This window comes from Acanthisitta chloris, unplaced genomic scaffold (genome assembly GCF_000695815.1).
Source record: "Acanthisitta chloris isolate BGI_N310 unplaced genomic scaffold, ASM69581v1 scaffold10874, whole genome shotgun sequence".
In the NCBI taxonomy this organism is placed as follows: Eukaryota; Metazoa; Chordata; class Aves; order Passeriformes; family Acanthisittidae; genus Acanthisitta; species Acanthisitta chloris.
Window position 1 is genome coordinate 67,051 of NW_008669883.1, and position 14,661 is coordinate 81,711.

Sequence of the window (14,661 nt, forward strand, 5' to 3'; positions counted from 1 at the left end):
TTCACTCCTCACACTAAATAAAACATCAGCTGCAGAGGGAAAACACACGGCTGTGAGAAGCCCAAGCATCCCCACGAGGAACAACTGCTCTCCTGTGCCTGTGGAGGTGGTGTTGTTCTACTCCCCACTGTATGAGAATTCCCACATCCCTGACTGCCTCCCACAAAGTCCTTCTGGGACTCAGAGCACCACTGGTATCTCAGCAAGAGGTTCATTTCTCAGCTTTATTACACAGAGAAGGATAAAATTCCTGCAGAGTACTCATGGGAGAACAGCCCAGGAGACAAAAGCTGCTTCTGTTTCTAAACAGGCTTATTCCTCAGGACATCATCTCAGAAAGACAGTGCTTGCCAGCTAGTAGGAAAAAGAACAAAAGGAAGATCTTCTTCTTCCATAAGGCCATGCAGGAAGCCCACACACACAAGTTCTGGCTGGCAGAGAAGGAACTTACACAGCTTGCAGGCACAGGACAGACAAGAGAGCACTATGATTTCTATCAACAAGTTTTTAGTCTCATCTGTCAATTGTGGAAACTCAACACTGCCAGAGGGAATTCAGATTAGATCAAGGTGGATCTCACCACTTCCAGTTGTCAGATCTCAATAGATTCCCTTCTTAGTGAGGTTAGTGCTAAAGGCAAAACAAACCCCAGGCACAACAAGAGTTTAATTATCTCCACACACTTGGTGCACTTACTAATCAGCTTATGTGATCTCAGTTTATTCTGTGTTGATTCCCAACAGGTTTTTTTTCCCCAATAAACTGTGATGTGTAGATGGTGTAAAACACAACATGTTATTGGACAGCACATAAGTGCTATGTCTATACAGCTCAGGAAAACACAGGAGCAGAAGAGCCACACATGAGAAAGCTTTGATCCAGCACATCACAGTGACAAAGCAGAGTACGGGGAAGAAGAAATGCTACAGGAAGGAATTAAAAACTGAACAGCACCTAGAAAATAACAGTGAGAAGGCGACATCAGTCTAACTTAAGCCATGTGGATCACAGATAAATTGACAAGAAAACTATGCCATGAGTTAAAAGTTACCTTAGAAGGTCAAGGATAGAAAATATTTGGAGAAAAAGGTTGCTCCATTCAAATATTAAAAGACCAGTGCAGCTTATGATGGATTTTCTCTTCTGTTTTTCTGCTAATATTTACATTCTTAAAGGAAACCAAGTATAGGGATAAAACCCAGGAGGGAACTAGTTACAAAATAAGGTGTCTAAGGATATTCAGTTTGGTTCTGCTTTCAGCTGCTGCCATCTCGTGGTCTGCTCTCCCTCACCTGGGCTCAGCACTTCCCATGCTCCAAGTATGAGCAGTCATTGGCTCTGGTTCACAAACGTCACAAGACAATACCAGGGAAAAAAACCAAAAAAACCCAAACAAACAAAGGTTTGTCCAAGACTTCAGAGAGCCTCAAGCCATCATGAGGTGTGTAACAAACCTACCTCTCTCACTTCTCTATTATCTACTACTGCTGCCGGGTGTGAACAGTATTCTGTAGTAATCTCGAGTACACAAAGCCCCTAGGATGCCATTTGGGAACTGTACTTTGTTAGAACATGAGGATTATGGAAGGACAAGCTACTGAGTTGCAATCAGTTACCAGCAAGAAAGGCACTGAGGACTGAGCAAGCCCAGCAGCACAGACAGCCCAAAGCAGCCAGGCCCCAGCTTTATATTCAGCCAGACCTTCTGCTGAGCTTCCTGTAAGGAAATGCACAGGGCAAAAAAGAAGGGTTTGCCTTAAGACAGCTCTGGGAAGAAATGAGGGCTCCCTCTGTGGAAGGAGATCCTCTTCAGGAGGAACCCAAGTGACAAAGGGCAGCCACAAGCACTTTAGACCCGTCTGTAAAAAGAGATTAAAGGTTCCTTCCACAATCAAACTTCTGCAGTGTAACTGAACTGTGCCCTGTAGTGGTGATTAGCCCATTGCCTGCACAAGGCAAGACATCTCCCATAACTCTGCTGACATGCAGCAAGCCACCAGCCCATTTGGTACCTTGCCATACATCTGCATATCAATATAGATGCAATTAGTAGTTTGAATTAATTCATCCAGGAGAAACTGCAAAGCTACTAGAGAGATTTTGCAGAAATAGCTAGTGAACTACCAGACTCAGGTATCAGTCCTTGATCCTCAGACAGCTCACATGGAATTATGCAACACTTCACCTGCCCAAAAGATCACTGTGTGAACTGAGGGCAGATCCTGACAACAAAAAGCTCAGATAAAGAGGGAAAGCACCTTGGCTGTGCACCTACAGCACCTCAACAGAACTTCAATGCCCTGAACATCCCCAATCTCTGTTAGTTTATTAACATAGTCATGGAAAAAACAAAACAAAACCAAAAACCAAACCTAAAACATTTCTGACAAGGTCACCTCCAACTTAGCCACATATTGTTATGATGAGGGTGATCTGAGCAGATAGAAATATGCACCCTGATCTCTGCACAATTATGAGGCAATTAGCAAGCCACAGATGGAGATGTTACTCTACCCAGCACCCAGCTACAATGCTTAGTGCTTGCTCATGTGCTAAAGGCAACCAATTACAGAGCCATAATAAAACCCTTCTTGAAGACTACTTTTTAACTGATATTTTTTAGCTCCTGCTCAAAATCCTCATTTCTCAGAAGAGAGAACAAGTGTGGATTTCCCATCTAAAAAATTCTGCTTCATTAAGTGTCTAATGTTGCCCATTTCCACCAGCAATCAAAAAAGGAGAAACATTTGTAACATGAATATGAATGAGCTTAGATAACAGGTTGCAATGATTGAGATGCACCATTTACAGAGGAATAAGGCCACAGATCCATCTGGACCATTCTTTCCAGCAATCCTTCTTTTGATGGCTGATGCTAATACATGCATTTTACTTAAAAAGAGCTTCCAGGCAGGGCTACATCCCATTTCATCATGGAAAAATACCTTAATAAGTATCAACTTGCACACATATATAACTTATCTGGCAAACTCAACTCCTGGTCCTCAGGAACACCACTGGAATTTCACATGGAGAAGCAAGGAGGTGAATGGTTTGATTAGGAAGGTGAACCTTAATTAGGGGTGGATAGTTCCTGTACTTTTGAGGGAACCACTGTGCCACAAAAGCATGAATTTCAAAGGCAACCAAAGGAATAAACTTAACCAGAAGGAATGTCTTTTTCTACTAAAATTGTAACCAGGTTAAATATTGTATTAAATCAGCAGCTATAAAAGCTTCAAACCTTAGCTAAAATCTCTCCCAATGCACCCTTAAAAAGCAAAAATATAATGCCTCATCTACAGTAAAACCTGGAAAATCAGTACCCAGAACACCAGCTACACAATCCTCTCAAAGCCTGCAGATCTGAAAACACACCAGAAGCCTCTCTTCCTCATCACTATCACTCCTCCAGACTTCTTCTGCAGTGAATCCTCAACTTTGGGAAGAGCAGTGAGTACAACATGGGGCAGGTACTATGATCCTGCACAGCTTCAGTAGCTGCAGAGCTGCAATCGACTCCAGCAGCTGCAAAGGTTCTGCTGTCCCAGCCCATCCTCACTACCACCAAGGAGCTCATTAGCTGTGCTGATGTTTTATTAGGAAACCCTGTGCTACTTCTAGAGGTTTATTTAGCACATGGAGCAAACACTGCCCTTTGGTATTTTTCCTCTTCTCTCCATTCATTTAAAGTCAGTATTAAGGTGATGCACTTTTAAAATAGATATTGGTGCTCTCCTATCAGCCAGTGGTTCCTTTACCAAACCAGAGTTCCACTGGGACCAACAAGGAGAAAGGGCAAGCAAAACCTTCTTAATTTCTCTGAAGTACCACATCTTTTCAGCCTGAGCTCTTCAACTCATACCCATGTCATCAGGAGAAGAAAATTAAGTTGGAACCAAGGCTAGAAGAGGAGGTTCTATCCCTGTCCACAACTCCATTGCTGCCTGTGACCTAGTGAATGCCAGGGCCAGCAATTAAGTGGAACTAAAGCAATCCAAGCAAGCACTTTCAGAGGCTGCAAGGCACACCCTCCACACTGAACTAAAACAGCAGATGTTGCTCTGTATGCCTCGAAGTTGCCTAGAAGAGAGAGCATCTTCAAGCAGTCATCAATATTCATACAGAAACCTGGCATAAGAAAAAACATCAGGGAGGCAGATAAAAAGAACAGCTTGTAAAAGAGCCACATATCAGAGGCAATAGTGCCTGTATCTCCTGAGAGATATCACTGCTCAGAGTGGTGACAGAGTCAGAAGCCTTTAGTTTTACTCTCTTTAGAAAGCCATAGGAAAAGCAATCAGCAGCCTGATTCACTTCACAAGAGGGGATGGCACCTTACCACCTGCACCTGATTTATCTAACCTGCCCAAATACAGCTACAACAGGACAGCAATTTGCTTTATATGGTTTGATTCATGCACCAGAGAGAGCTGTAAGACCTGCCCTAATGTGAAATTATGTCTTTAAGCAGAGTCAAATCTGATTTGTGTTCTATAGGAGCTAAAAAAGTAGTAGACACATCTTTAAACTCTGAGTTAGACTGAGCTGCAGAAATTTTCTTCCCTGCTAGGAGTTAGGATGATACTGGTATGTTAACTGGATTCCAATATATAACAGGAAACAGTATCGAGTGAAAGCATTATGCAGTAAGGCACTTCAATCCATTTTCCACCACCTTTTAGGTACAAAATAGTAGTGGAAGACACCTGGCTTGGAAATAGACCCTTCATCATCTATGATTAAATGCTGATTTAGTAGGTAATTTACTCCTGTGAAATTCTTGGTCATGATCTCCACCTCAGCTCCAACAACTCATTTAACTTTATTAAAAACATTAGCATTGATTTTCTCCACTCATTACAAGCCAGTGGATTTATCTGCGTTAGTGAATGAATTCATCCAATCTCTTATTCCAAGAAAAGCCAAAGCCTGCAGGAAAGCAATAGCTACAAGCTGTCACTGAAGGAGCAGCACCCAATGTTTCTTGCTCTTCTGACTCACCTGATCAGGAAGTTACTTTGCTGCAGCACTCAGACAAAACAGGCAAAAGCACAAACTAACAGCAGAATGTATTTTCTGTCTTCTGAGGCAACAAGTGTTCCCTAACCAACACACATCACAGCACACCACTTGCAACTCAAAAGCCTTCATGTTTCTCATTATCTGCCCATGACAAGCTCAAGCAACGTGTTGGAAGGGCATATACATTACCATGGGATTGGAGTCTGCAATCAGGTCACGGAGAGAATCCAGGAATCCTTGGTCCTCCACCATCTGGGCGTTGATGTCGTGCAGCTTTGCCACGCAGACAGCCGCGGTCTTGCGCACGTAAGGGTCTTCGTCCTTCAGACACTTGCGCAGAGGCTCACACAGGTACTCTGTGATTTTATCCACCCTGATGCATCCCATCGTCCGCACAGCCAGGGCACGGATCAGAGGGTTTGGGTCCTCACAGTCCTGCAACAGGACAGAGAATTCAGTAAACACACCCACAGCCACTGATGCCTTCCCTGCAGCCACAATAAGGCTGTTCTCACTTCGAAAGTTCTCTCTGTTCCAACACAATAAAACCCAGGCAATTAGTTCAGATCAGGGATACAAAGTGGCACTTAATGGTTCACAGAAACATTTTACACTATCTCAAGATGTTTTCAGGCTGTGATACCTTGTAAAATTGTGATCTGAGCTCTCTTGGCTCTCCCAGGCAAAGCTTCTTTCAACATGATCTAGCAACTACAGCTAAGCTAGAGAGGCAGCTCTCACTACCCAAAATCTAACCACAGGCAACTCTCAAAGCAGTACACTGATTTCCAGCCTTACTGGTTTAAAGGAGCAAGAGATAATGGGAGAAGTCAACAATTAAACACAATGCAACAGCCTTCAAGGCTTATTTCTGAAAGGCCAAACACAAGCATTCCTTAAGCTTCTAACATATGAGGCACTAAGCAAAGGCTTGTCTAGAGGTGCTTTTCTGAAGAGGAAAAACAAAAAGCAGACAGAAATATAACACTTCATACTTCAAGACTAAGTAATATATCTTACATCCAATCTGTCTATGTCTCTGAGCTCCTCCAAAATCAGCCTATGAATGGAAAGCTGCACAATGACATACAAAAGCATAAGGTAAATTTACCTTTCACTGTTTACATTTCCTACAGATGAAAAAAAAACACCTGAATGCAGCACTTCTAAAAGATACAAGAGAAGTGACATCTTACTAGTACATTCCACACCCTGAACTGTGAACTGCCTGTGAAGCACTGAGTGACTGCAGACTGGTGACACTTGCTCTTCACTAACACTTGCCCTGAACTCGCCAAAAGGGACACCACACATTGCTTTCCAGGGAAAAGCATGAAGGTGGAAAGTACAATTTTATTTGTTAGTCCATTCTAAGAGAATTATACTCTAAAGACAGACAATATGCTTTCCAGAGAGGAAGACAGGGACATCTTCTCTGGCCAGAAGAGCAGCCCTGCTCTCAGCCTAGGTCTTCTCAGCTCTTTCTGCCTCAAGAACCACAAAAGAAACTTGATCCCATTCCCCAGTGTCTCAGAATTTTATAATACTCTGGAGTCTCAAACTTCTAAGCACCAGGTTTTACCTTGCATAACATGGGACTGCAATAACATTTCCTAGAGAGGGAGAAACAACTTGACAACAGAACTGAAGGCAATACAGCAATCAGGCTGTTATTTTTCATTTTCACCAGAGATAAAGGTTCTCCACACAGAGCACAGCTGAAGCATTCAAACAGGAAGTAGATATCCATATATCAGAGTTACTACAAAGGCTGGAAGATGAGACAGATAAAATCTGTCACCCAATACCAGAAGTTGGTAAAACAATAGAAGCAGCTTCCCTGGAGAAGGCTCTCATAACCACTTACAGGGCTTCAGTCACCTCCTCTGCAATAACCAGCAGCAACAAATGAGAGAAAGGACTCAGACCTACAGGACTCAGCTCACTCCTCTCTGAGCCCAGGCCAGAGGCTGAGCACTAAAGCAGAGACAAACAGCTCAGCAAGGCTAACAGACAAAGATGGGCTGACAGCACTGTGCTGGGCCATTTTCTAATAAGCTGTGGGAGTAGGTTACCTTCACAAAGCTGTTGACAGCCATGATGGCCATATCTGGCTGACTTTTGGCATAGTTCATCAGGTACAGGTAGACCAGTTTCTTCAGCTCCAGGTTGTCAGTCTGCATGCAGTTCACGACATCAGGAAAGAGGTAACACAAGAATTAACAAAAACAGAATCACAGAATTGTTTAGCTTAGAAAAGACCTTTAAGATCAAGTCCAAACCTCAACCCAGCACTGCTGAGCCCACCACTAAACTAAACCATCCAGTGCCACATCTACACAACTTCTAAAACTCTTCCAGGAATGGTGACTCCACTACTGCCCTGAGCAACCTGTTCTAATCCAATCTAAACCTCCTCTGGCACAACTTGAGGCCATTCACTCTCATCCTATTACTTCTTACCTGGGAGAGGAGACTGACCCTTATCTTGCCATAACTTCTTTTTCAGAGAGTTGTAGAGAGCAGTAAGATGCCTCCTGAGCCTACTTTTCTCCAGGTTGAGCCTCTCCAGCTACTCCTCATCAGATTTGTGCTCCAGACCCTTCCCCAGCTCTGTTGCCCTTCTCTGGATATGCTCCAGCACCTCAATGTCCTTGCAGTGAGGGGCCCAAGGCTGACCCCAGGACTTGAGGTGTCTCATCAGTGCCTAGTACAGGGGGATGGTCACTGCCTTGGTCCTGCTGGCCACACTATTGCTGATACAAGCCAGGATGCCTTTGCCTGTCTTGGCCAGATCAGCATGCCCATCCACAAGAAAAAAAGTCAGACTGCATGGTATGCAAAAGTAACAATACCAAGGAAGCCAGAAAAACTGGAGTTCCACTTTAAGCATTCTGCTGTCTAATGAAAGGTCACCTTCCCTCCCAAAACAGTTTGCAATGGCTTTTATAATAATCATTTAATCTCTTTTAGGGCTTTAACGTAGGTCAGTTCTGGAAGAGGTCAAAACTAATGCAATTCCCTAAACGTGTTTTAAGTGGGAAGTTCACCGAACAACAAAATTCTACCATGCCAAGTCTGGAAATGAAGTCACAAGAAAAAGAGTTCCTTGAAAAAAAGGAACCTGCCAAACCTGCCAAATTTCAGAATAGCAAACTCTACAGAGATCAGGAGCTTAAACACTGACAAGTTCCACTCAAATGTCAAGCAGCAATCTGTAAACAGGACTGAGGAAGAACACAGGAAGCTACACAATGATCTCTGCAGCTCCCAGGTATGCTGTAGGGATCTAAAAGTCAAGGGTAAATGCTGTTGGCAAAAAAGATTAGCTTTTTTCCTTCCAGTTTATATGTTCCTTTACTCTATGATGAAGTCACGATGCTAAATTTATAGCCTGGTATTGATTTCCGTGGCAACAGACCACACTGTCATGAATCCAGAACTACTGTGCCTTTCTGGGAGGCTCCAGTAACAGGAGAAGCTGGAAGGAGAAAGCATTCACTCAAGCGAGTTTTTCTGGTTGTCTTAAAGACAAAAAAAAAGTATTGGGGACAGTGCTGCAGAAGGCAAACACCTGTGTCCTTCAGCTGCAATAAAGCAAAGGTTCAATTTTAAAAAAACCCATTTTAAAAATGTAGCTTAAATTTATGCTATGACAAGTAAAGCTAAGAAAAACACTTGGAATTACCTTTGTAACACTAAAACCCAGGGTAGCAAGCAGGAAGAAAACATTTAAAGTGACATACAAAAATGGTTTAATTCTGGATGGGTTTTTAAAGCAAAAAGGCCATTGGCAGTGAGCTAAACCAGCATGAAAAACAGTTGTTTCTTCTGCTCTCAGGGACAGGAAGGAGCTTGAGAAACTTGTGACTCAGCCACAGCACAGGCAGCAACCCTGAGGTGCCAAACTCAAAGCTGTGCCATGGAGATGTCTGTCACTACACCTGACTGAGCCCCAGGACAACCAGAGCTGCTCCAGGTGCAAGAGTTGCTTTTACCTGACATCCTTCCCCACAGTCATGGCTGCAATAACCTTCTTTACAGCTTCTTTCCTCTTCTCTTTCTTTTCATTATTGAGTTCAGCCTTCAATTCAAAAATCTCTCCTGGCAGAAGACAAAACAGATTGAGCCTTTTAGGAGAAGTAAAGGGTCTTACTTTATGGATAGTTCAAGAGTGACTCTACTTTCCAAGCCTGTTATTCCCACAAAAATGGTGCAGCAGCATGTGGAAGCTGTCAGACCTTGTGGAGAATATGGTTCAATGAGAAGCAAAGCTCCAACACTCAAGGGATTGATATGGGCCACACCTTGCTAAGGAAAAAGCTGTCAAGAACCACCATGCTGCATGTTACAGCTCTCCCACTTCTAGAGCACCAAATCACATCCCTGGAGTGTCTGTTTCTCAGAGGCAACTATTATATAACCAGGATGAAAAGAGATTTGGAGATGCCAGATTCGTGCCTGCAAGAAAAAACTAAGCTAGGAATTTTGCCCAGACTTCTTAACTTTTGCTCATCATCTCCTGCTTCCTGAGAAAACTGGACTGGAGCCCAAATGCTGTGGTACACACGTATTTAGTCCAGTGGAATAAAACTAGAAAGACAGAGCTGCTACTAACAAGAGCTGCATGTTAACATGGCTTGGTCCTGCTGGCCACACTATTGCTGATACAAGCCAGGATGCCTTGATTCCAAGGTTGCCACAGCAGCCTTTTCCCTGACACTGATTCTTCCAGATATTCCTGTGTGGAAAGTCAGTTCAGGCTGGATCACAAAAGTGGCAAAGCAAGCTTGTAACATAAAGCAGCATGTGTAAAAAACTGTTTATTAGGCCTGTTCCAGACAGAGCAACTGGTATGAGCAGGATAATGCTCCCAGCTGACAGACTCCCAGCTGCCTCAGGAAGGACAGCCAGCAGTATTCCCACAGGAAACCATGGGCTGAGGACATAGTAAAAATACCAAAACATCTCTGACAAAACACATTCTAGTCCCTAATCTACAATTCCTACACACCAATGCCACTTGGTCAGATGAGCAGCTCTAATTCCTGACGAGGCTGACAAAAAGTACTTCAAAACCAGAAGAGAAGTTGCTGCTCTGCAGAACACAGTGCAGAGACCACTTGTCATACCTCCTGCCTGAGGGAGAGACACTCACATTACTCACACAGAGCTTGTGCCCCAGAGCAGAGCTGAGCCAGCAGCAATGAGCTCACCATAGCCCAGACAGTGCAGCCTGGCCTCCTGCAGCCACCCCAAAAATCCTGCCTTTAGGACTCAACTTAGAGCTGCTCCTCAGAAAGATGTCAGCTGCTTCAGCTTAATTTATGAGCTCATTCTGGAGCCTAATGAAACATAAATAGATCAACAGTGTAGGTTTTTCACTGGCAAACATTCATCAGGAGCACTCAGCCATTTTGAAAAGGAGAAGTTAATGCAAACCATTTGCCATATCTACAGGAGAAGGATGAGCAACATTAGGCTTAAATTGCACTTAGCAACAGGGTTTTCTTTAGGAGCAGGTTAGAAAATCAAATCTGTCTGGGACAGCCTCAGCAGAACACATCCTGCTCTGAAACAGCTGAATGAGTAGTGTTTCCAAAGGTCTTTTCCAGGCCCATTTTTGAGGGGAGCACTTTGTCCTAAGGTGAGGTGACCACCACACCTATAGTAAAGGTATGGGAAAGTCAAATGAAACACTGCAGCTTTGCAGGAAACAGCAATAGCAAATGCTTTAATTCATCAAGTTTTACTTGATGTGGAGATACACTCTTATATCCAAAATATTAACTGTCTCTCAATCAACTTAATCCTATGATGCCCAACAGGACATCCTCAGTCTGGAAGTTCTTAACCCATAACTAAAACTTTGTCCCCAGCCAGATCTGCACTCAAATCCCAAGGTTTTGCATTCTGATCCTTGAAAAATGCAGCAATTTGGGTCATTTTGTGCATCACAAAACTGAATAATGCACCAGTTTTGTCTTTTGTCACCATGTGACCTACTTTGAAAGTTTTTCCCTGGATGATTAAGAAGAGAAACAGGGACAGAGCTACCAGAAAAGCACAAGTTCTTCTGCATGCAGTTAAAAAAGCTGTGTAAAAATAGCCACCCACCACCTCCAATCCACTGCACCAGCTCAACACCAACCTTTTTTATTGGTCGTGAAGTATTTGGAGTCCGTCATGGTTCCAGTTCCTTAGAACACCTGAGAATAAGAATAAAACAAGAACAATTCAGCTCCAAATGCTGTTGGGTGGCAACACCCAGGCTGGGAGGCAGGAACTTGGGGGAAGGATGGTTGGTGAGAGCAGAACGTGAGGGAAGCAGCAAACGCTTCACATCCACAGCCACAAGTTTCCCAATCTTCATCCTGCACCTGCTGCTGCTCTCACTTGGCAGACCCAGGGATTTAAAGGGCTCAGATGAACAATGCTGGTGAAAACACACCAGCCTGAGGCAGATAGGCTGAGAATGCAGTGGAGCTCGGCCCACAGCTTTCCAGATTCTCAGTCTCAGAAGGAAAAAGGCATTTCTTAACTCCTTATAATCAGCAGAGCCTGCAGCTGTCTTTCCTGGGTACACAATCCCATTTTCCAAGAAAAAGCACATTTAATATCTTGCCTGGCAGCGAGAAGTCCACATTTCAGACAAAGGAAACTGTCATCTCCCCCTAACGACATTTCCCTGTGCTGCATCTTGATGGAAGGCACAATTAACCCCACTTGCAACACCCACCCTCAGGCCCCTTCATTTCTTTTGTTCCCAGGAGATGCAAAGCAGGTTTTTTTTGAAAAGCCATTACTTTTCAGTTCTCTCAAGCCTGAAATTGGAATCTTTCTCTGCCAAGATCCGACATCCCACCTCAGAGACACACACAAGCTCATTATTTTGCTGCTCCAACTGCTTTTCTGTGGACAGCAATGAGAAATGCTGTTGGCCCAGCAAGTGCTCAGCAGAGCCACTGTCTCACCAGCATTTCTGTTGCTCCACAGAACTAAATTATTAATGCCTTAGAGTACAGACCTTGCCCAAACATATGTGGATATCCATCATTTTGTTCTTTCAATTGCTAGCTCTGTGACAAACATGACTCAAAGGATTTTCAAGCACTGGCTGTAAAACAAGTGGAGGAGTGGGCAGTTTTACTGCTTTTGATTAAATACTTGGCACCAGTGCTAAGAACTATGACCCTAAAACCATCTCAAAAATAAACTTTTTCCATTTCTCCCCTCCTTTCTCTATTTTTCCCTCTCAATTCCCCTTTTCTTATATATACTTCCATGACCTTAAACATTACCAGCAAAGCAGCAAGTCATCTGTTCCCTAAACGCTGCCTTGTCTTGCCTCTAAACCCTGCAGGTCTTGCTGGCTCAGCAACAAAAGGACCAGCACAGCTTTGAACTCCAAGACACAGCCCAGCAGTGCAACCAGATTGCTGTTCCTTAACACTTTCCTTCCTCATCCTTTAACCAATCCCAACACCATTACCATTGCTTTTTCCCTTGTCCCCTGGATCACTTTAACACCTCAGCAGGTGAATTCTCAGCAGCAGCAGCTCAGGAGTAATGCCCCAATTTCTACCCCAATGCTGCTGTCAGTTTTTCCAGCTCCAAGCAACTGGATGAGGAACAACCTGTTGCTTTTCCCAGTTCCCTGAAGCTCCTGTCTGCCCTGTGCCTGTGTGGTTACCACCTCAAACCAGTTAGGCTAAGTTACCAGGTTTGGTTTGATTTCTTTCCCTTTCTGCTCCTGCCAAGCTTCAGAGCAAACTATGCCTAGGGACATTCCTCCTGCAAAGGAGGTTTACCCTCCTCCCAAACCAGAGTCTGAGTTAGGAAAGCCACATGAGCCAGCACACTGCAACCTTTCCAGCAAAGATATCCCAGTCCCCTGAAAGCAGAGGCTGCTGTGGGTCTTGTTTTATAATTAAAGAGTGTGTGCTCAGCTACAATGTTACAGCTCACACAGTCCTTGGGATTTCAGCACAGCTTAAAAGATGACTTAAAATGTTTTTCTCTCTCAGAGTATTTGGCATAGAGCCATGCAAAAAGCACTGAACGTTGCCTCGATGTTCTTTGTTTGCATTCTATGAGGATTTGTCAGCTGGGGTCATATCTCAGCTCAGCTACTCTAATACAGCTTTAGCAGGGGCCAGAGCAGCAGATTAGAGGGAAAATTGAGGAGAAAAAAACAAAAATGCTGTAAACACGATTCTAGTTGCACAGAGCTATGCACACAGAGGAAAGAACCACACTGAATTTCACCCATCATCTTTCAACCCCTAAAACAAAACATTTTGCTGGTTTTCTCCCTTCAGATCACATCCTTGGAAACATGAAGAATCCTAGAAACAATCAGACAAGGCCAAGCACAGCACATGCCTTTACAACCTGCCTTGATAGAGGTAAATGAGAGCTGGCTTAGGTCAATAAGCAAACTACTCCAAGTGTAGCACAGGAGAAAGCTCTTTTTCTCATGAGCACACAGATTTTTGCTTCAGGTATGTCAGAACTTGCTTTGCACATTGTTCAGAGACAGCTTGCTAGCAGCACTGAGTATTATCTCATCACAAACTCAGCATGGTTCGCAGCACATGAAACCAAAACAGCCCAGATATTTAAAACACTGCTGTTTGTGTAACTCCAGAAAATGTCAGCATCTTGTACACAAACCTAAACTGAGGTGAGCCAAGAGAAATTACCACATCACGAACAGCTTTGTCATTTTAGAAGAAAATCTACATCAGATTGCCTCCTCCTTACTATTGCTCTCTGTCCAGCACTTGCTAAGCTGGAAACAGGTAAGAGGTGTTCAAAGCTGACAGCAAAAGGCTCCTGATCCAACCCCAGCAAACAAGAAGAGATGAGAGGAATTTCTCCAGAAAGCTCTGGCAATGCTGTAAGCATTGGCTTGACATTTAAATGTAGACTGAACCAAACCTATGATTAAGTGAAAGGACTAAGGAACATCATAACCAGTAAGAAAAGCCTCCTCAGCCCAAAGCCACACAGAAAACTGGATCCTGCGTCTGACCAACACCTGCTTAACTCCACACATGGCTCCAACAACAGCCTGACCCACTCCCCACCACTGATTTCACACAGGTGTCAGCAGGGAGGAGGCAGGTTTAAGGCCTCAGTACAGATCCAAGCTCCCTGGCATTGAAACCATCCATTCCTAAGTCTCTAAAGTGATCCTCAGTTTAACTCTAGACCCTAACCCTAACCCTCTGCACCCATTTCTCCAGAACAGCCTCTCATGTAGTCACTTAATCGCCCAAGTTTAGCCCAGGGCCACCAGAGCACCAGGAAACCAAACAGAATGATGGAACATGGATGGCAGAGGGAGAGCAGAGCAGCAGCTTCAGAAACCTGCAGCCCTGACAGCTGGTGCTGGGGCAGGTCATTCATTTCCATTCATTTCCTCAGAGCCCCCAGACCCCCAGTCAGCTCCAGCCTCAGCCTGCAGCACCCACCCACACCTTCCCCAGGTATCACTGGTCCCCTCAGACTCCTTGTCCATCAGCCTTCCCCACTCAGCACCATCCTCCAGAACTCTCCCAGTATTCACCAGCAGCAGGAACATGCCCCACCAATCCCAGCTCCTCTCCCCAAAGTTCCCAGACCCAGAAC

The 14,661-nt window shown here is 44.1% G+C and overlaps 1 protein-coding gene across 1 annotated transcript in view; it reads right to left on the bottom strand.

The window, feature by feature from the left end:
• The window catches only part of AP2B1 (adaptor-related protein complex 2, beta 1 subunit), a 73,402-nt gene extending 62,189 nt beyond the window's left edge, over window positions 1-11,213 (bottom strand). The window contains 4 exon segments of the mRNA XM_009073485.1: window positions 5,215-5,460; window positions 7,101-7,237; window positions 9,025-9,129; window positions 11,177-11,213. Of these exon segments, the coding sequence (XP_009071733.1) occupies window positions 5,215-5,460; window positions 7,101-7,237; window positions 9,025-9,129; window positions 11,177-11,213 (525 nt within the window).
• Window positions 11,214-14,661: the final 3,448 nt, after the last annotated feature.